The 22,666-nt window shown below is 44.5% G+C and overlaps 2 protein-coding genes across 2 annotated transcripts; both read right to left on the reverse strand.

The window, feature by feature from the left end:
- Positions 1–11,976: 11,976 nt before the first annotated feature.
- On the reverse strand, positions 11,977–13,111 carry LOC147800477 (uncharacterized). The gene is made up of 2 exons (XM_087145479.1): positions 12,611–13,111; positions 11,977–12,393 (listed from the first exon to the last, which is right to left on the reverse strand). The coding sequence occupies exons 1-2, from the start codon at positions 13,109–13,111 to the stop codon at positions 11,977–11,979; spliced, it is 918 nt and encodes a 305-aa protein (XP_087001605.1).
- Positions 13,112–13,557: 446 nt separating this feature from the next.
- LOC147800478 (uncharacterized) lies at positions 13,558–16,457 on the reverse strand. Its single transcript, XM_087145499.1, has 3 exons — positions 16,352–16,457; positions 14,424–15,304; positions 13,558–14,178 (listed from the first exon to the last, which is right to left on the reverse strand). The coding sequence occupies exons 1-3, from the start codon at positions 16,455–16,457 to the stop codon at positions 13,558–13,560; spliced, it is 1,608 nt and encodes a 535-aa protein (XP_087001625.1).
- Positions 16,458–22,666: the final 6,209 nt, after the last annotated feature.

Consider the following 22,666-nt stretch of genomic DNA (forward strand, 5'->3'; position numbering starts at 1 on the left):
GAATACATTTTTGGTCTGATGCAAACGGCTTCTAAAATTGTTTTGCCACCAAATTCGTCTTTCATTTTGCCGATGACTTTTTTATTTTTGGTGCTGTAAAGTTGATGATCGGGCGGGTAATTACTAAAGTCAAACAAATTGCGCTTTTCGTTTAGGTAACCAGTTAAATCGTGTGAGCTTCGCTCGATTTGAACTAATAGAGAATCAGTGTCCGAGTAAAGTAAGCGTACCCCCTCACCAAAATTGGCTTTTAGTTCGTTGTAATAAAAATCGTACATCAACGTTTTGGAGATATCAAGAATACTTACACCACAGTAGATAGGTTTATTTAATTTTGTTTTGGTTCGGTACATCTCCACAAAAGAAAGCTCGCAATCCTCAAATGGTACCGTCGATTTATAATTCGGTTTATAAGTTAATTTTCTGTATTTGTCAGCGTCTTGTACGTCCCTCAGTAAATGACCGTCAATTCGATATCTGACATTTTCCATCGTCTTGCCAAATACCGAGTTGCTCTCATCAATTTGAAAAAATCTTTCTCAAAATCAGACTTAGCCAATTTACGCAATTTTGTGTTTTTGTCAATATAGCTTTTCATCCACGGCTTTTGACGAAATTTTAATACTCGGTGAACTTCTTTGATCCACAACCCTAGTTTGAGATATTTTTGCAATTTACGATAGTGAACCACGTATTTTTCTTTGGTGTTGAGAGTAGACACGAGTTTGTCTACCGAGAGGGTACTCGCTTCGCCTTTACCAATTAGATTTTGTTGATAGCTCGAAAACCATTCGTTCGGTACCGACATATTTTCGGGCGCAAGTGGAAAGTCATTGTGTTTGTCATGGTGACGTTCCGGGTAATCTATAGTAATGTGACGCGACAGAGGGCGCTAGTCACTAGGCATAGTGCAAAGATATAGATGGCGCTCTGCCCAGTAACAGAGGCAGATGTTAGGCGCGCATAGCTGTGTGTTAAGCAAGCGCGGCACATAGGCTCCGCCTTGTGCGTTCTGCGATAGGGCAGCGGAAGTCACTGCTTAGTCACGTGAGCACGTGCGCGGGCGTGGTCAGAGCAGCGCGGAAGCTATAAAAGGCGCGCGTAGGCTACGCTTAGTGGTCCTGATAAAGGGCTGATCCTGAGGTAAGGGTCGAGAATCCTGTGCAAGGGTTGAAGTCACCTAGCCTAGTGTGACTGTGCCTAAGTCCGAGTGGTGCGTGTGCTGTTGAGGGGCTCGGTAGGTTGAGGGGCTGATTGGTGGTGCGGTATAGTTCCTGAAAGGAGCTTGCGGTCGATGCAAGGGCGCATTGCTATCTCGTGACGTGATTTGCGTGTAGCACAGCCCTGACAATAAGCCCGTAGACTTGCTAAAGTCCCTGATTCGGCACTGGATGCCCGCAATTAATTGTGGTGTTCGCTGCTCTGGGCGAAGTCCGGTCACGTATAATCACGCAGTTTCCCCGTCAATAGCGCCCTCTACTGGTGTATTGGTTGAGTGTGTTGATGAATAAACCAGCCGCTTGTGAATTGTTGTATATAAGTCAGGAGTCCAGGCGAAGTTTATTTCGAGTCAGGTCTGTCCGGGTTACGTCATTAAGTTTCGACCAATCAGATTAGCCATCATCTCGACGAAGACCAACTTTCTTGGGGGACGGTATACTTCGGTCCCAACGGACTCGTCCCTAGCCGCTCAGGGACTCTCCGGCGTGCCGTCCGACGCACCGCGCCTCGAGGAGGAGGGCGCCCTCGCCTTCGTCGGAGGGGCGCGGCGCCACAGTAATCTCAAACATGTAACCGTAGTCGTCAGTTAGTCGCAACTCTTGGATGTAATAGTACGTAAATTTTTCTAAGTCTGTTTCCCAGGTAAATTCCCCTACAGGCAGATATTTGCTCATCGCCCAGCCGTATAAATTATTTGCGTCTAGGTACATGATCTGTGACTCTGGCTTATTTGGGTCGTAATCGGGTAGTTCTGGATTATTGGCCTTTGCATATCGTTTGTCTCCTACAGAAGAAATTCCACCCCTTTTTGCCCTTTCAAAGAACAAATGCTTATCAATGTCTGTCAGTAGTTCCAATTGTATACCCGAATGCTTTAACAATGCATCCCACGATAGACCTGGTGATGTGTAATAGTTGGCTGGCTCAAGGCCGTAGTTCTTCTTACAGACTTTACGGAAGTTTTCAAAAACAGCCGCTAGGAATAAAACGTCCGTTTCCACGTATAGGTCATGGTAGTCGCCTATGTTTTTACAACCAAAGGCTTGCCATACTGTTTCCGCACGAGCGTATTCTTGCTCGGTTATTCCTCCCTGCTTCAGAGAGCTATAGAAAGCGCCTATAGGCGGGAGTTTTGTTTCTTGAAATCGATATATTCATAGGGATAAATTCCTTTTTCCAAGAGTAAATGACTCTTATTTGGAAACCTTTCGCATAATAAGTTAAAATCATCGGGTGAACAATTTTTAACCAACCGATCTAGCGAAGCCGCCATGAAATGAAATGAGTCTAAAAATCTGAGTTGGCCAAAAGAAAATGAAATGTAATTTTCAGTATTTTTAGCGATCAACTTAATTGATTTCCCGTAAAATTTGTGGGCGCCTTGCATGATTAAATGTGCGTCATATTTTTCTAAGTTATGTAAGATCACCGGAATAGGTGTTTGATCGGCCACTATTCTTAACTTGAGATTACAACTGGCGTGCTCAGGGCCTCGGTACTTCCCCGTCACGTGACAATGATCCCTGACCTTTCTAATATTATTGATGGGCTTTTTGTAATCTAAACATACCCATTCTCTGAACCCAGCTTCATTTTTATGACAGAAATCAATTTTGTCAGATTTTGTTTTTGGTTCATTTGGAATATCACATGGGCATCGAGATTCTTCTTTTTCATTTTCATCAACTTTTCGCAGATCCAACATCTATTACAATTTTCGTAGATTTTTTGTAACTCGGGTGACCATATCAACTTCGCTTTGTTTTTAAACGTTTCGTTGATCTTCTCTGTTTCCTGAGAAAGTGATTGAACAAATTTGGTAGCCGCGTCTTTACCTCTATAAATATCTCGTGAAGTGCATTCACCATCGCATCTAACGACCGCATATGAGTATCTGCAAGGCTTGTGAATCTGTGTTTGAGAGTGTTTGTATCTGTTTTTCTAAAACAGACTCAAAATCGGCGTAAATGACAAAAGGAACATCTTGTTTATTTTTGTAATTTTTGAACTTGAGTATATTCTCGCCTTTGACCGGCAACTCGACCGTACATGTGGGAACGTTTAAGCCTTGACAATCTTCTTTGTGTCTGGTTAACTTTTCTTCCGTTTGGAAATGCGACATGCAATTAGAACACCAGTGTTTTTGACCGTTGTGTTTGTTGATGCCACCCGTCAACCGAGAAAAGTTTTTAATCCAACAGTAGTGGTTCGCTTCACCTTTGTTAAAGTAAAGTAAATTGATTGGTTCTTCTGGACGCTTGCTTTTGTAAAGAATGTAAAGACCGTCTTTTTTGGTGTAACCAAACACATTGATCGCCAAGTTATTTTGCGATTCGATGCGTGGGATCTGAGATATGGGTGTTGGAAAGCTTACGTTTGTAAAATTTAAACCATCTGACGCCTTCGGCATGTAAGTTGAAGGCCGCTCGTCATGTATTTTATATTTTGGATTTGTTTCCAACTGACTTTTAACGTCGTCTGAATATAACTTTAAAGCTGCCCGCAACGCCCATCGGATACATTCTTGATCTTTATTTTGTACGTTTATGATTGCTTTTTTGTCTAACAGTTCCTTAGGCAATGGAATGTAAGAAGAACCCATTGGATTATATTTAACCACGTTGATGTAAAAAGCGACGACTTTGTCAAAGATCCAACCCAAGCCTTTTTGTGTATGAGCCTCCACCTCTTTTATTTGTTTTTCTCTCTGTTCAGTGAGTGCATTTGTAACGTCGGCTTTATTTGCGACTGCATCGTTGTCGCTCGGAAAGGGGAATACGCCAAATTCAACTTTCTCAGGTTTTTCCAGTCTATACTGAACTTTGATATTTGTTTGCAATTTATATGGGCCAATTTCATTTAGTTCTTCCAAAGCTTTTTTCTCGATGAAAGTTTTGTAAAAATCAAAAAAGTGTATGAGGTCATATTCAAAGAAACGAGGTATCAATTCCCAATTGCGAAAATTATCCTGAAAGCGTCTTATATTTTTAATGTCGACTTCCGCAATTTGCTCGGGCTGAGTGTAAGCTTTAATTGCATCAATAAAGTCCTGTTTGACATATCTGTCTTTGTTTGCATAAGGAATATTATATTTTTTCACCGTTTTCAACAGCTGCCGATATGATTGGCGCGGAAGATACCTAAATTGTTTCTGATCATCTTTGATAGCGTCGATGAGTTCTAATCTTGTATGAAGTTTACTTTTAGGTGCCGGTAGCGGAACGTTATATTGTTTGACAAAATCTTCTAAAAACGCCTTCTTAAATCGAGTAAAATATTTTAATAGAGGTCTCTGTTCTTGGTTGCTCATGTCTCTATTTTTAAGTAGGTTTCTAAAATTTCTTCCATTTTTTATCGCCATGTTTTTTTATATACTATTATTTTTATATATAGACCATTTATTTAAGGCGGTTGTGAACTTAAAAGCAAAAGGTCACAAGTTCAGATCGGGCAAGCAAGGGGAAGTCCCTTTTTTGTTTGTGAGTAATTGCTGGTGCGATCGGTGCTAGTCACGAGTTGTTTACAGGAAAAGTGCGCCGGCGCAAGTGGTGGGTAAAAGGGGATTTTTTGGCTCAGAATGTATATACTCACCGGCGTCTCAGAGCCGGATTTTTTGGGTTGATGAGGTACCAGGGGAAATCTAGAATTCCAGATTTTTAGGGGATTCCCCCGATTTTTTTAGTCGATGTACTACCCAGGAGTTTTTGCTGAAAACGGTGAAAAGGGGTGTGTGGTCCAGAACTCTCAGTTTCCTACTACTTAAGTTTCGCTGATACATTTGTACAAGTTTGGTTTTATATTTTCAGACTCGTTCTATCAAGTTTTATTTTCGTTCTATATGTATTTCGTCCTTTTATTCTAATTCATATTGGTAATACATTTCAACAAGTTTGGTTCTGTCATTTCTATGTTTTCAAATTCGTTCTATATTTATTTCTTTCGTCCTACTTATATCAGTTTCGTCCAATATATATTACTTACGTTCGATATATATCAATTTGCTAATAAAGTCATAAAGGGCGCCTCAACGTAATAACTAAAGAGCATCTCTGGGTTCAAATTGAGCGCTTCTCATTATTCTCGTTCTTTTGTCTGAATTGTCTTTTACAAATCCTTCTAGAATACATTTTAGCGCAATGCGCTGTAGTTCTATAATAATATCGCCTTCTTCTTGGGTCAAAAGCATTAGATAAAGAAAAGCGTTATCTTGTGGTCTTTCACCTCGTGGTCCTACTCTTGCTATCATAATTATTAAACGTTCTTCTCTCAAATTTATTGTTTGTTAATTCAGGTCATTCAGTTTTCTAATCGTATCGCTAAATGCTTCTAGATTTTCTGCTTCGTAAGCTCGAATATAATTTCTTATTATTTCATAAAACAAAACCGAACTGCCTGCCTCTAATTCTGACAACGGCACTGTAAGTTCAATTGATTCTGATAAACTCATATCTATATTTTGTCTATCGGGGACTTATGTTTGAAGTGATTGGTTCTGACGGTTTGCTATCCCCCAATTATTGCAATTCAGTTCTACATTTTGAATGCTCTTTTCTTTCTGGCGGTCTGCCGTTGGTATGAGTTTTCCAATCGATTTCGGTGGAGGTTGCAATGTTAAAATATCCAGGGTAAAACCTTTTTTAACGCTAACGAGGTAGGTTTGTAATTGAAACGTCTGCTCATTTTTAGTAGAGTGAAAAGTGTGTGAGCTAACTTCTTCCCTTTTGTTGTTTTTATTACTTGTTTTAAAACTAAAAAAAGTCAAAAAGTAACGTTAGTTTTCTCTTGCGGTTTTAAAAAATTAGTTCTTAAAATTATGGAAGTTAACTGTCAGTTGTTTATTCTTGTAAGCAAATAACACAACTCGTTTTTTGCCGAGTTTCCCGATATAACTTCAGCGTATAAACTGCCACGGATAACAAACCAATGAGAAGTTGATCGTTGGAAAAGTGATCCTTTTCGTTTTATCAAAAGCAGTTAAATTTTACGGTTTATTGTGCAACAACAGCGTGTGGGGAAGACTTTGGTTTAAAAAAACAGTCTTGACCTGTATCAGCTTTGTTTATTTTTTGTATTCTACACAATAAGAAAGATACTTTTTGATTGTTCCATAGCTATACCTGGTGACAATATATTTGATCCATTGAACAGTCACTTTGACCACGCATCGTTTGTAAACACCTGTCGTCTTTTTAAACGTTGATTTAACCAAGTCTTTCAAACAAACGCGAGACACATTTTCAAACGGTTGGGACACTGCTTATTATTACGACAGAATAAGAAGCGGAATATATTTACAGGTGCCGGGGTGAACTACGACCCTCAACCCGTTTATGATAAGCATGGAGACGACTGGGGCAGACATATGATGCAAGATATGGGGCGAAGAGAACCCCCCCGCCTTTATATTGGTCATTGTTTGATTGGAATCTCAGGAATTCTTTACAGACTTCCGGGGGGATGTGTTAGGTAACAATAGTCTAGAGTTTGTATAGGGACTGGACATGAAGGGGGTACCCATCGGCCCAATATCGTGCACTATATCGGGGCAGAACAACCACGGGATTTGGCTGGGCACCTCCACCCAGCTGCTCTAGTCACCAGAGTGATCTTTCTGTGCGATGGATAGTGCAATCTGATGCTGTCAAAACAGCTTGGTGGGACTTTTTACCACGCAAGTCTAAGCTCACTGACATTGGAGTTAGAAAAGTCAACGAATCTGTAAGGGCTTACGTGTATGCGTTGTTTGCGAGCACAAGCGCAAACAAAAGCCAGCGTGTTAGCCCCAGGCACAAGGATAGATGCTCAACAGTAGTTTGTTACCATTATAAATTCTCTGATCAACTCAGTTCCAGATCTCAAACAGTCGATCGAACAGTCTCAAGACTACGCCAAAACTCCTTTGAACTTTGTAGTCCTTTGTAGCCTAGTGCCTTCAGACATGGACTTGAGAATCGGTACATTATGAAGGTTACAACAATAACGTACAAATTGCAACTAAGGATGTGCAACCGGGGTATCAATTCGACATGAACTCTCAAATCGCTCCACAATCAGAACCGGACTTTGAACAAGCTTTACCACTGTTTCAGAGAGCGTAAGCTGTATAGCAATTCAAGAAGCAACCAAACCAAAAGGTACCAAGACTCCTACCCAGCTAGACATTCACCAAGATGATAAAGCTGTCAAGGACGCTTCGTCATGTCAATTCATTGGAGTAAACTTCGACACTTGAGAAACTACAACAAAGGCAAGGTATCCGCCCCGTAGGGTAGTAGTAGGGATATGAGAGTTCTAGCATTAATCTAGTCGGGTACCCACCCGAGACCCTAGGGAGGTTAAGGAGCACCCTCCTCCTCTGGATACCAACCCGACCCCCCTCACCAAAACCAAAAAATCCCCAAAATTCCCAATCTACAAAAAAAATCTCAACTCCTCGCACCAAAATTCCCTTTCCGAAAATTCTGAAAAAAAAATCCTAAAATGCCCCATTTCCAAAATGGATCTAAGCTTTGCCACCCAATTCGAATATGCCAAATTAGTCGCGGCTCACGCGGCGTGGTTATCTTTAAACGGCAGCGACGTGAAAGGGGATTTAATTCAGAAAGCGAAACGTAAACTGTTAGTTTTGTAAAGATACTGTTCGATCAATTAACGTGGTAGATGCCATTGATTGGTTATATTGTTTAAATTATAAATACATGTTTGAATGTATCGACTGTAAAGAATGTTATGACTGTCACAAATGTAAGGACTGTATAGAATGCAGTCAGTGTTCAACTTGCAATGACTGCGGTAATTGAACTGCGTTTTTTGTTCAGATTGTTTCGACTACATTGTAATGCTTGTGATAGTTGTGAATATTGTTTAGATAGCAGCAGTAGTATCGAGAGTATAATCTGTACCGATTGTATATGCTGTGTTAATTGTAGTGAATTATACTAAATAGACCATGTTGCGTTTGTAGATTACCGTTACAAAAGGATGAAACATAAAAAAGAAGATGATCTACCGCCTAATTCTGAATCTAAGGCTCTGTTCGAGCGCCATCAGCAGGGAAGAGTCCCTTATGGACTTCTCCAGGGCACTAATTCGGTTGCATGACAAAATTCTAGAGGTGGCGTCAGAAGAGGAAAAGGGTCTCTTCTTGCTCTGAGGGACATAGTGCTCATTGGGCAATTCGTTTCGGGGGCTCGAAACCAGACAGTGCGCCTGGAACTGCGGCGCTTAGAGCTGGAGAAACCGAACCAAAAATGCGGTGATTTTCGTGATGCCGCTAGGGACCTTTTTTCGAGATTTATACCAAAAAACAAAGAAACCCAGGCGCAGTCATGTAAACCCAGTTATAGCCGAACATTCCGGTGGTACACAAGAAAAACGCCTGAGCCTGAAACCTGTCGATCACATTGAAAGTCATGATTAAAATGCAAGCGCAGAGATTAATGCAGTAGGTGACGCAATGCTGCAGAATGTGCTCCAGCAACAGCAGGAGTTACTGAAATGTATGAAACAACAGCAAGAGCAGATTGGAAAACAAGAAGAACAAATCACGGCCTTGCTACAGCGCGTACGAGAAAAGGATAATTCCAGAAGTGAGTGGGACAGTGGTACTCAGCCCAGTCCTGCGCCTAACGGTTGGCCCCAGTTTCATTGCTGTCGGCGGCCAGGGCAAATTCGTTGACTGGAAACTGCAAATGGCTCAAGAAAGGGAAAACCAATCTCAAGTGGGTGGGACTCAGCAAACTAATGGGCAGCCACAACCTACTTCTTTGATTAGCTCTTCGGATAACAATCCGTTAGCCTACATAAACACGGCTAGACTAGGTGCATGTGAGACGCGATGGGTGGCCCAGTTGGCCTCATTCGACTTTGAAGTAAAATTCCCGTCCCGCCGGAGTTATCGCTGTGCCGATGTCCTTAGCCGCTACCCCAGGCATCTTTCCCCCAAGAAGAGGCAGATCTCTCACACAAGCACTATTCCATTGTGCACCAAGGTAAACAAGATCAGTCAAATGCGACTAGCTGGCAACGGAGGCACAGTTTAACGGTAGGCCCCGGGTTATTCCCTTCGTGGTAGGTAGAACAAGTAGCGGCATTGCGAAGGGAAGACCCCTACATCGGGGTCCTGTGAGAGCACTAGGAGCAAAATGCAGTTCCGGGTGAAGTTGAATAAATATAAAAAGGTCAAACATTCTGATAAATATATTTCCGTCGACTTTTGGCTCTATGAAAGTGTCAATAGTGCTTACGAATCACACAATCACGTTCGAAACTTTGGGCAAAAATAACTTTGTTAAAAAAAGAATTAATTTTCAATTTGATTCAATGAAAATGTTATTAATGTTTAACTGCAAGGATGTTTCAAAATACTTTGCTTAACATGAATGTTGCGACTGTTGGTTGATGTTGTATGACAGTGTTTGCATTTCATTGTAACGACGTTATTACAATGTACTACGTTGTAAAAATATCATTACAGTGTTGCTTTGACCTCAATTTACATATTGACCCTAAGAGGGCGTGGTTATCAAGTGTTGTTGCAATTCTGTCATTTTTGTAACCAAAATTCCAGTTTTACTCAATAGACATGGCTTTTTAGAGTACTTCAATGAAACATAATGTTGTAGAATTTCATGATTCGTAGTTTCACAAAAACTAATTGACTAAAATAGTGAAAGAAATCCAATACAGAGTGACTAAGTGACAGTGACTAAGGAGGACAGTGATATTGGAGTACATAAACAAGATCAATAGACCATTTCGAGCTGTGGCGCATTGGAGGTGTTAAACCACGCTATACTAATCCCAACTATGTATTAACTTATGTGTGTTACGATTTCAGGCCGGCAGGTTACGATGTCAGGTGGATACAATATCTTGGAGTCATTTGTTGCAGGAACAAGTGGAAAACTTAATTGCAATGAAGGTGAATGTTGATTGGGAGGCAAACAAGACGTGAAAAGTTCAGTGGAATGTGAGCGTCATGAAACCTTATTATTTTGAATTTTTTTACCAGAAAGTCAATGTAACTTCGTAAAAACATTGCTCATACGTTTCCTTAAAAAGTCATAAGTTGTCATAAAAATGTTTGTAAGACCATGTCGCTTTAACATCATTCACAAATTATACATAACGGGTTTGCCCTTACCCAACGTATATTAATAAACACTGCATGCTCAGTGCTTGTCCGAGAGCTTGCGAAAAAAACCTCACAAGCTCACTCGGGTGGGACTCGAACCCACGACCTCCTGCTTACTAGTGCAGATGTCTTAACCACTCGACCACCGAGATTGCCGGGGTCGGCTGGCCGGTCCGAGTCAAATGAAGCAGTGGGTACCGCGACCTATTTTCAAGACGTTTTTTTTTTTTTTCAAGACGTATTTTTTTGCGTTGGGGAGATGTTAATTATATATATATAATTAACATCTCCCCAACGCAAAAAATACGTCTTGAAAATCATTCACAAAGATGACAATATTGCCATTAACACATCAGTTTGATGTTTTTTAACATAATGCTAATTAAACATTGCAAAGACGTTTCGCCAACGTTCCCTTAAATGTCATAAAAAGTCATTAAAATGTTTCTGAGAACATGTCGCCATAACATTTTTATGGAATGTTATGAAAACATTAGGCATAACATGTCTATCACGTTGAAAAACATCAATGTGTATACAATGTTTTACAACGTACACTCCACAAGTCACTCCATGCAATGACCCTGTGACCCCTGGCAGCCTGCCCAAATACATGTACACAGTAATTTTTAGACCTTGGCAGGACATGTGAGCGCCACCATACATACACATGTATACCTGCACACACACACAAAAAGCAATTCCCCCTACACACTCCCCTACTTTGTCGATCTAACTACATTCCCTGCACGTTCGAGTAATTCTGACAATAATTCTTGACAAAATCCTGATCCCGAGTAGAATCTGTACGCCCAAGAATCTGGTCTAATGGGATGAGCACAAACATGAGAGTTTTTTCTGCATTCAAATTGGGACCCTGAATAATAGAGGACAATAAGGTCCCCGATTGGCAGAGGGTCCCCAATTAACAACTGTAGCCAACTATAGCTACAGAACCTTGACAATGAATGATTGGTGCAAAAGGAATGTAATTTGGTCCCGTAGTACAACGACACTTCCTTTATTCAGACTAATGAAAATTGTAGCATAGAGCAAGGAACGATTGGAGGTACTAGCTGACTAGAAATTTGGACGTATTAAAAACAGGAGATTATTATGACGGAAGGTTTAAGTCGGAAGTCAGAAGACGGAAGGTTTTGCTGTAACAAATGAACAAAAACTCTAGCTATAACTACGCATGTATATATAAGTAATGACACAAAAGTAAACTGAAACAATAAGCTGTCTGAGCAGTAAAACAATATCAAAACAATTAAATGTTGACTTAGAAATCTATAAAATGTACTTACTACGCTGGGGGTGTTGGCTAACAAAGATGATCGATTCAAGACTTGGAAACGTGGAGGAATGATGCATGAAAGAAAAGGAGGGACCTTACTCCATGGATGTGGGCAACAATATGATGGTCAATCTGGAAGGGAACTGTGGCCAAAGCACAGTCAGGGTCCTTTCAGGGGGAGATTTATAGCCTAAGGGAACATGTGGTCTGGAGAAAGAGAGCGTTACTATGGGAACAGCCACAAAGGCCTGGCAGAAAGGTATGCAGAATTCAGGGATCGAGAGATAAGGACCAGGGATGGTCAAGAAAAGTTGGGTAACTAGGTCTGGGTTTCAGGAGGTGCCTTTCTCTTCCTGCAGGCTATGCAGCGACGAAGGACGCGCTTGACGGTAACCCGCCCTTTCACGATCCAATACCTTTGGCGAAGCTCGGCAAGGATTGTCTCACATCCGGAATGACCAAACTGATGGTGGTAATACTCGATGATGAGCTTGGTCACATAGTGGTTGTTCGGCAGGATCCACGGATGTTTTGCCTGGTGTTTGATGTTGGCGTTGGTAAGGCGTCCCCCGACGTACAAGATTCCTTGGTTGGATGTCATGGGGGACAACTTCTGAAGGTGACTGGATTTCAGCTGCTCATGGTCTGAAGAAGCCTTCTGGATGTGGCGTACAATCGCGACCTCAGCACTCTGGAAATCCTTGACCGACAGAGGCTTTCCAGCAAGGGTGTCCGTCTATTTGAGGGCCCTCATGCGTAACAATTGCTTCACACGAATGACCCAAGCCACGGCTCTCTTTAACTTGTACCAAGATGAGTAGCGGGCAATGAGGTTATCAATAGGATCTGACATCGGCGTGGTATCTGTGGCGTACACTTGCTGTTCCCTTTTAACTTCTGCATCCCGTTGGAGTTGGAGGGATTCAAAGTCCGGCTGAGCTGGCCAGCCGGACTTTTCCCTTAAGCAGGAACGAGGGCCCTCCAAACCAGCTGTCAGAATGGACGAGTTGCTGGGTGGTTATTCCCCTTGACACATCGTCAGCAGGGTTCGATGCTGAATCCACATGTCTCCACCGGCTTGGAGTGGTTTGCTCTTGTATCACGGCAACTCGGTTTGCAACAAAGGTGTGGAATTGCTTGTCTTCATTTCGCAGGTATTGTAGAACAATCATGCTGTCAGACCAGAAGATAGGCTCTGCCAATGGTAACTGTATATGGAGCTTGATCAGCTTGTCCAGCTTCACCGCCACAACTGCAGCAGCAAGCTCCAGTCTGGGTATTGTTGTTATCTTCAGGGGTGTGAGCTTAGCTCTAGCCATCATGAATGTGCAGTGGTTGTGCCCATTGGTGTCGGTGATACTCAGGTAGCTGACAGCCCCATAAGCTCGTTCAGATGCGTCGCAGAAGTGGTGTAGCTCAGCCTTGATGACATTACAATGTGCCGGTTGATGCATCTGCGAACGCAGACTCCTTCAATCAATGGTAAATCTAACAACCACCGCTTCCACTGCTCTACTATGATGCTTGGATGAGGGTCGTCCTATCCGATCTTCAGGTGGCAGAGAGTCTGAAAGATCATCTTCGCCTTCAGGACAAACGGGCTGACAAATCTAAGTGGGTCATATACTGAACTTGTTGTGCTCAATAATCCTCTCCGAGTGTCTGGCTTCTCCTTGCGATTGGTATCGAAACCGAAGGTGTCAGTCTCGACCTTCGAAAGTACTCCCAATGCTCGATCAGAGGGAAGTACTTCGTTATCCAGGTCTATGGTTGTGACGGCCTCTGCGCATTCAGCCTGAGGTATTGACTTCAACACGGTGCGGGAGTTACTCAACCACTTAGTGAGTCAGAATCCTCCACGGGCTAGCAACTCGCGTAGTTGAGTGACCAGTCGAGTTACTTATTCTTCGGTCGCGACAGATTTCAGACAGTCATCGACGTAGAAGTCTTGATCTATGGTCTTAATAGTGGCAGTGTCGCACAGGGCATTGTGATTTTGTGCTACATGCTTCAGGGCAAAGCTGGCGCAACTTGGACTCCAAACTCCTCCAAATAAGTGGGCTGTCATCCGGTATATCTGTGGTTGTAACTCCACATCATCCTCCTTCCACCAAAGGAAGCGAAGGGCATCTCGGTCAGGTACGGACACACGAACCTGATGAAACACACCCTCAATATCGGCCATGAGAGCTATGCGTTCCTGTCGAAAGCGCAGAAGAACCCCGATCAACTTGTTTGTCAGGTCGGGACCTTGGTAGACGGTATCATTGAGTGAGGTACCTTGGTATTGGGTGGCACAGTCAAATACGATGCAGACCTTGCCTGGTTTACGCAGGTTTATCACAGGATGGTGGGGAAGGTACCAGATGCAGCCATCTCTTCTGTCGATGTCCTTTGGAGAAACTGGCTCCACGTATCCCTTCTCGAGCAGATCATGTATGCCACTGGTGTACTTATCCTTGAGTGAAGGGTCCTTGGAGAGGCGTTTACCCAATAGTTTGAGTCGGTGTTCTGCCATCAGCTAGTCATCAGGCAAACGTGGCGGCCTTTCTTTGAATGGAATGTCCATGGTGTAGTGAGTCCCATCACGATGTAGTGAGTTCTCCTAAATTGACAGAACCTTCCTTTGGCTGATGGACATCGTCTCATCACAGCTTGCATTCTGCACATCACCCATTCTCCAAATCTCTCAACTTGGTGTTGAAGGTGCACATCTGTTGTCGCAAAGCAGGAAGATGAAGACTTGGGCTCCATGTACTGTGTTACTGGACCGTTCAGGGTCCATCCCAAGGCTTTCCTCATGGCATATGGTTCGCCCTTGGAGCCAGTGCGAACCTCCCTCGGTATCAATATATCTGGGGCATCTTGCCCAATGAGAAGGTGAACATCATCGATCTTCACATCTGGTATATCCAAATCACTAAGGTGTAGCCAGACGCTCAAGTCTTCCTGTACTGCAAGACTGTTGAGGCCAATGTTCAGATGGGGCCTTGTGAGAACTCCTGGCAATGAAAAGAGGTGGGTGTCGTCAAGGTCGGCTACTTCGACGTGCACAATGCTGGTGTGTACTTTGACCACTTTCTGGTCAAGCGTGGTGAGACGGATGGTATCCTCCTTCCCACAGATACCTAGATGCCGCGTTAGGTCCTCAGAGCAGAAGCTCTGAGTGAAACCAGTCTCAAGCAGGGCGTATGTTTTCACGAAGTGATGTTCTCCATGACCCTTGACCTTGACAGGAACAATTGGTAATGCAACCTTTCCAGTGCCGAACCCAGTGGAATTACAGACAACCGTGGGATTATCTGCAGGTTGTGCCTGGGATGTGCTGGAAGACCCACTTGATGAAGACTGGCCGTCGTCAGCAGCAGGCCCCAAGGAGGGAGAGATGTTCTGTGGGCGTGGGAGGTGCGGGTACTTGTTGTGTTTCTTGCCGCATCCTTGGACTGAGGACACAGAGGGCCGTGGGCAGTCCTTTTGGAGGTGTCCTGGCTTGTAGCAGTTTACGCAGAGTTTCTTACGCTGCAAAAACGCCAGTCGGTCCTTGAATGCGTTGCATTGGTTGAGGTGATGGGTCTGTCCACAGCTGGGGCAGGGCTCGAGGGGTGATGAAGTTGGCCTAATTTTGGGTTTGTCTTCAGGATTGGTTGCTGAAGACGTGGTTTGGATGCCACAGTTCGTTCGTCGGTCACTTGCCTTATTGGACTTTGGCCTGGTATTATAATATTTGGCGGTCTCAATTTGGTGCTCTTTATCTTGTGTACCTCTCGTAGCCATCTGGCTCTCAGGTGGTATGGTAACTTGTCAACAATAAGGAGTAGGCTGCTTCGATTATTCATTTCATTGAGAAACCCCATGGTGTCGAGGGTCTCTCGGCAACATCTCAAATCATCAGCGAGATCTTGCAGGGATTGATTGTCGACGACGTTAGGCCTCGTTGTTACCTTGTCAATCCATGCTTGTGATATGGTGTGCTCATAACCATATCTCTCCTTGAGTAGCCGAAGTGCGAGGGCAAAGCCCTCTTGAGGTTCCTTCACAGTGCAGCACTGGAGGAGTTTCTTTGCCTTACCAGTGCAATACTGGAGAAAACGTGTCAGTTTTGCACCATCGCTGATTGTCTCCCTTGCGACAGTGTTCTCAAACGCTCGAATAAATGTCCAGTACTTTAGGGGATCACCGTCTAATGTTGTGATCGTTGCCTTGGGGAGTTGAAGTGCGTTCACAAGAGATTGTTGATGAACACGCGTGTCACTGATCAGTTCACGTAGTAGATTTCCCATGTCGGGTTGGTCTGATGCAGCAGCAGCTGTAGGTGTGGGAACGAGGAATGGTGTTGACGTATAGCTGGGCTGTGCAGACTGGGATGGGATGTGATCATATTCCAGAGGGCGCTTCGGTGTGGGTTGAAAGATAGGGTTGGGTTTGAAGCATACGTCTGAAGATGCATCCACAGCCTCAGCATACGTTTTGGCCAGGGCATCAGCTCTGGTGTATTTAACTTTCAGCCCCATTTCACGCTTTCTTTGTTGTAATTCGAGCTGACGATGCTCGATCTCCATTTGAACTCGAAGAGTCTCAAGTTTAAAGGCAATTTGCTCCTCAATGACCTGTTCTCCGCCACAAGTACAGCCTTTTCTGCTCTGGCCCTTATGTGGGCACTTGAAGTTGACGATTTCACTGATGAAGTAACTGACCCGGCACGTGAGGGTTGGCGCGATCGGTTACCATGCTGGAATGCAGAGTCACCGACCTTGATGTCATCGTGTCCAGTTTCTCCATGTTCTTGTGGGGGATCTCCATGACCGGTATTTACATGTTCATAGTTATCCATTGCGACGTAGACTCATAGAATTCCAGTGATCGTACAAAACTAATGTAGCCAACTACAGCTACAGAACCTTGACAATGAATGATTGGTGCAAGAGGAATGTAATTTGGTCCCGTAGTACAACGACACTTCCTTTATTCAGACTAATGAAGATTGTAGCATAGAGCAAGGAACGATTGGAGGTACTAGCTGACTAGGAGTTTGGACGTATTTAAGACAGGAGATTATTATGACGGAAGGTTTAAGTCGGAAGTCAGAAGTCGTAAGGTTTTGCTGTAACAAATGAACAAAAACTCAAGCTATAACTATGCATGTATATATAAGTAATGACACAAAAGTAAACTGAAACAATAAGTTGTCTGAGCAATAAAACAATATCATTGATCAGTGATCTGAATTAAGAAATTCTTCATAATGATGTTTAGTATCAAAACAGTTAAATGTTGACTAAGAAATCTATCAAATGTACTTACTACGCTGGGGGTGTTGGCTAACAAAGATGATCGATTCAAGACTTGGAAACGTGGAGGAATGATGCATGAAAGAAAAGGAGGGACCTTTCTCCATGGATGTGGGCAACAATATGACGGTCAATCTGGAAGGGAACTGTGGCCAAAGCACAGTCAGGGTCCTCACAGGGGGGAGATTTGTAGCCTAAGGGAGCATGTGGTCTGGAGAGGGAGAGAGTTACTATGGGAACAGCCACCAAGGCCTGGCAGAAAGGTATGCAGAATTCAGGGATCGAGAGATAAGGACCAGGGATGGTCAAGAAAAGTTGGGTAACTAGGTCTCTACAGTGGAATGAAATAAGCATACATGAGTTTCTTGAAATATAAGGAAAACATGTACATGTATACTTAATACATGTAATCAAAATTACTGGTTAAATTTAAATTAAAACACAACGTCCGCTACGACAACTTTGTACAAAACATATGGGTTGTCTTCTAAAAGTTGAAGTACAAACAAAAGAGGAACAATAGGGGATCCCCAGTTGCAGGCAAATACTCATTTGTGTGTGTGTTTTTTTTTATATAAATGCGCCTCATATATTATACACGTTTCCACCAACTGTTCCTCTGTAAGCCCTACTGCACTATCTTTCAGGCAATGTGCTACTGTCCCTGTATGAGCATAATGATCGTGACTGGTCTCTTTGTGTGACTATTTGTGCGGGACAGCATGCTCTGCAATTGAGTCCGAAATTGTATGAGGTACAGTAGGACCGTCACGATTTTCTGCAGGATTAACTAATGTACCATATATTACATCAACACTTATCTTATCCGACTTGGATGCTACTCTTTTATTCGCTAATTCGCAACTCAACCGCGAATAAATTATTTTCTATCGCGCCATCAACCTCCCGCCCCCCCCGTATCTCCTCCCAACCTGTGGAGAAAGAGCATGTTAATAATGCACAAAACTTGGGGAACATCGTTCTTCGGCGGCGAGCTATATAGGCAGACAGTGACTCCGACTAGAAAGAACGTACCTCAATGATCAAGTCATAATTTAACCCCCAAATAGGTCAGGCCTCATGGGTGTCACTGCTACGAACGCTGAAGTTCTCAAGGTATCGACATTAGCGCTGGACGGAGTGGCGGGAAAATTAAAATTCGCACCTTGCGGAGCCACAGGCGGAGGCTGAGTCATAGGAAATCTCAAGGCATAAACATGTAGGGAGGAACACCAAAGGCATGGATGGCTCAGATGACCAGCTGCAGTCGAGGGATACAGGGAAACAGAATTCCACGCCCCTTGGTCCCACAAATGGTGCACCCCACTGAACCTGCGGAGGACAAACCGGTGGATTAGTGTTGCCATCCGAACACGGAGTGACAGAACCAGCCGAGTTACCTCACAAGCCTGGTGTAGTGACAGAGGAAGACGACACCGACAAAGAACGCCGACAAAGAATTGGAGGAGGCTGCCATTGCCGGTAGGTCTAGATTTGGATTAAATCGGACTATAGAGCTGGGAACATTGCTCTCCCCTAGTCAGCCGTCCCTTCAGCCGACGCGGTACGCACAACACGGTTGTCGCCCTCAGGCTGGCAGCCCGCATAACCCTTATTATGCGCCCTTATAGGATATTCTTTATTGTTCAATGATGTCACACGTCACCAGTCAGTAAGTCCGACTTGATGGATAAGCCAATCGGACCCCCATTAGTGATATGTAATTATTCAAAATTGCATGTGAACGACATGATCTTGCATAATATATTTAGTAGTGTAGTATAAACAGGAACAATGTTGACAACAGGTACTAACTTTTGAGAAAGGAACTTTTATTCTAAACTATTTCACAGCTTGTACAAGAGAGAGTTGGAGTACTGCGCGTAGTTATGTTGCTTGGAGAGTGGTTGTGATGAGACTGGTTAAAAATGACCAAGTGGTGAAAATAGGGTTGGAAACACAGGCCGCAAGAACAAGGGTAAATCTAACTAAAATCTAATTATAAAGTAATAAACCCTAGACCAGAAGTCTGCCAGAGGAACGTGGTAAGAAGGCCAAAGCAATAAAAGTGGGTCCTTGTGTAGGAGTGCTCTTAAATCAATCAGGAGGCTTGACATTACAGGGTCAAAAGTTAAAGGCTCCTAATCTACTGCTGGGAAAAATGTACATGGAGTCTACTATATATGCAAGTGTTCTTATTTTTACAAGGGGGAAAACGCTACAGGAGCCCCCTTCCAGTGAGTGACTACATGAGGAAAAGGAAAGTAAAATGACTTGAGAAATTAACGAAAAAATTAGGAACGAACGAATGTAACATAGCGTTTTGGCCAATGGACGGTACGGCCGGAGCGTGTGGTACGCTTGGAGGGAGTGCCTGACAAAGAGGAATTGTGATAATTATCGAGAGCAATATTAGGTGCGAGTGCTGGCGCAGGTTGGTTAGGCTTGGGCGGAACAGCAATTGTTTCTTTGGCAATGTCTAGGTGTGCAAATTTGAGGCGGTCAATGCTAATAGTGTCCTTTCGATGTCCTAGTTCGAACGGCTGAGAACTCTGAACGGGCCATCGTAGGGGGGTTGGAGAGGTTTGCGTACCGCGTCACGGCGGACAAAAACATGGGTGCACGTATGCAAGTCTGAGGGACCATGAATGTTAGTCCGTTGTTGGGAACGGCCGGGGGGTGGTTGAAGACTTTGCATTGAGCGTTGTAGACGATGAACGTAGGCCGTGGGGTCGAGGTCCACGGCATCTGTGGTAGTATCGAAAAATTCTCCGGGCAAGCGAAGAGTGGTTCCATAGACACGCTCAGCCACACTGTGGCCGAAGTCTGCCTTGACGGCGGTTCGAATCCCCAGCAGGACGAGTGGTAATGTCTTTGTCCAATTGGTTGTGTCAACTTGTGACTTGAGTGATGATTTGAGTTGCCTGTGGAAACGTTCCACTAGGCCATTGGCAATGGGGTGGTAAGCAGTGGTACGTATACACTGAGTGCAAAGTAGGTTGGTCAGGGCACGGAAGAGTGCAGAATCGAACTATGCACCACGGTCAGTGGTGAGAGTTGATGGAACGCCGAATGAGGCAACCCAGTGTGTGACAAAAGCACGAGCAACTGTTTCAGCAGTGATGTTAGGCAATGGGATGGCCTCCGGCCAACGTGTGAAACGATCAATGCATGTGAACATGTATGTATTTCCATTGGATGGTGGTAATGGTCCTACCAGATCGATGTGGACATGTGAAAAGCGACAGTCCGGGGCAGGAAATTGAGAGAGGGGGGCAAAGGTATGACGACTAACCTTTGCACGTTGGCATTGAATAAATGATCGGGCCCACTGTCTGACATCTCGGTTGATAGATGGCCAAACATATCGATCTGTGAGTAGGCGTTGCGTAGCGCGAATGCCTGGGTGTGACAGGGAGTGCAGTGCGTCAAATACGGTGCGACGAAACTCTACTGGCACGAACGGACGTGGATGTCCTGTCGAAATTTCACAAATTAATGTTGTGTCGCAAGAATGGAGAGGAACTGTGTGGAATTTGAGGGAGGATGACGATGATGTTTGAAGTTGTGCCAGTTCCGCACTGTTTGTCTGCAACTCCGCCATTTTGCGGAAATCGATGCGAGAAGATTGTTCCAAGCGAAGAGTGTTAAGTTCAACACGCGACAGTGCGTCGGCTGTGAGGTTATCTCCACCTTTCACATGTCTGATATCACAGGTAAATTGTGATATGAAGTCGAGGTGGCGACTTTCGCGAGTGGGGGGACGGTCAGATGAGGTGCTGAGAGCATATGTGAGCGGCTTGTGGTCTGTAAGCACGTGAAAATGTCGACCTTCAAGCGAGTGCCGAAAATGTTTGATGGCGAGGTAAATGGCTAACAGTTCGCGACCGAATGTGCTACAACGTGTCTCGGCGGGTTGAAGTCTCTTGGAGAAAAATGTGAGTGGTTGCCATGCGTTGTCCACTCGTTGTTGGAGAACAGCTCCAACAGTGACATCCGAAGCATCTGACATGACGCACAGAGGCGCGTCTGGCTTTGGATGAGCGAGGAGAGTGGCATTAGTGAGGGCAGTTTTGATCGCTTGAAATGCAGCCGTAGCAGTGTCACTCCAAGGCAACGGTGCTGATTTCTTTCCTGCATTAGTGAGCAGATCGGTGAGTGGCTGGAGGACTTGCGAATAATGAGGAATGAAGCGGCGGTAGAAGTTAACTAGTCCGAGAAATTCGCGCAGTTTGGTCAGAGTAGTTGGCTGCGGAAAATCGCGGATGGCACTGACCTTTGTTTCAAGTGGTTGCACCCCTTGAGCATCAACTCGATGTCCAAGGAACTCAAGTGATTCCGTACCAAGGCAACATTTGGCCGGATTGATGACCACTCCATACTCATTGAGGCGGCTAAACAGAAGACGAAGATGTTGAGCATGTTGTTCAGCGTCGGCACTGGCGATCAAAAGGTCATCAATGTAAGCATAACAAAAATCAAGTCCGCGTGTGACTTCATCGATGAATCGCTGGAATGTCTGGGCAGCGTTGCGCAATCCGAACGGCATTCGAACAAATTCAAAAAGTCCAAACGGTGTAGTGATGGCTGTTTTCGCGATATTTTCCGGTGCAATTGGTATTTAGTGATGTGCGCGGACGAGATCGATTTTTGAGAATATCGTTGTGCCATGCAGTGAGCTGGTAAAGTCCTGTATGTGGGGCACAGGATAACGGTCTGGCACTGTGGATGAGTTCAGGGCTCGGTAGTCTCCACATGGCCGCCAATCACCAGGTTGCTTCTTGGGGACCATGTGGAGGGGCGACGACCAATTGCTGTCAGAAGGCCGGATGATGCCAAGAGCCATCATGTGCTGGAATTCATCCTTAGCAGCTTTAAGGCGGTCAGGGGCAAGACGCCGTGGGCGGGACGCGGTAGGCAGGCCTGTCGTGACAATATGATACGTAACATTATGTTTGACTGGAGTGTCACGACAGGATGATCTACTGGTGATGTCCGGAAATTCCTTCAGGATGTCTGCGAAATGTGATGGGGGCGGTGGCGCGAGAACAAGACCAACCGATTGTGTGTTCGAGGCTTTGCCGGTGATGCCCAACTTGGTTGTGGCATCAATAAGCCTGTGATGTCGAAGATCTACCAGCAAATTGAAATGGCGAAGAAAATCTGCGCCTAATATGGCATGTTGAATTTCTGCAACTACAAAACCCAGTGACATGGCCGCTGGATGCCAATGTCAAGTGTCAAAGATCTCTCACCGTAAGTAGCAATTGTCGATGATTTTGCTGCTTGGAGATCTTGACCATGGCGACGGTGGGTGCGCTCGTGCGGGGTAGGGGGGATGACGCTTACCTCAGCTCCTGTATCTACGAGGAATTGGCGTGCAGAGTGGCTGTCAGTTACATAAAACAGGCGAGAGGGTGTGGAGTGGCCGGCGGAGTATGTCGCCTTTACTTGCCGGCCTGGCCGTTTCCCTGGTTGCTGGCATTGAAGGAACAGGGCTGGGTGCACTTGTGGGCCCCGTCACCAAATTTGGCATGATACCAGCACACATTGGCGTCATCCGGAGGAGTTGGAGTGCTGGCACGGGGTTGACGACTGCGAGAGTGAGAACGGGAGCGTTGAGAGTTGGTCGAGAGTTTCTGGATTTGAGTAGTTAGGCGATTTATCTCGCTCTACCTCGCTCTGCAGGTTTTCTGTTGGGGTAGCCACCGGTGTCACGGA

This window comes from Acanthaster planci, linkage group LG01, assembly GCF_054643075.1.
Source record: "Acanthaster planci isolate LZ-2023a linkage group LG01, COTS_SCS, whole genome shotgun sequence".
Lineage (NCBI taxonomy): Eukaryota > Metazoa > Echinodermata > Asteroidea > Valvatida > Acanthasteridae > Acanthaster > Acanthaster planci.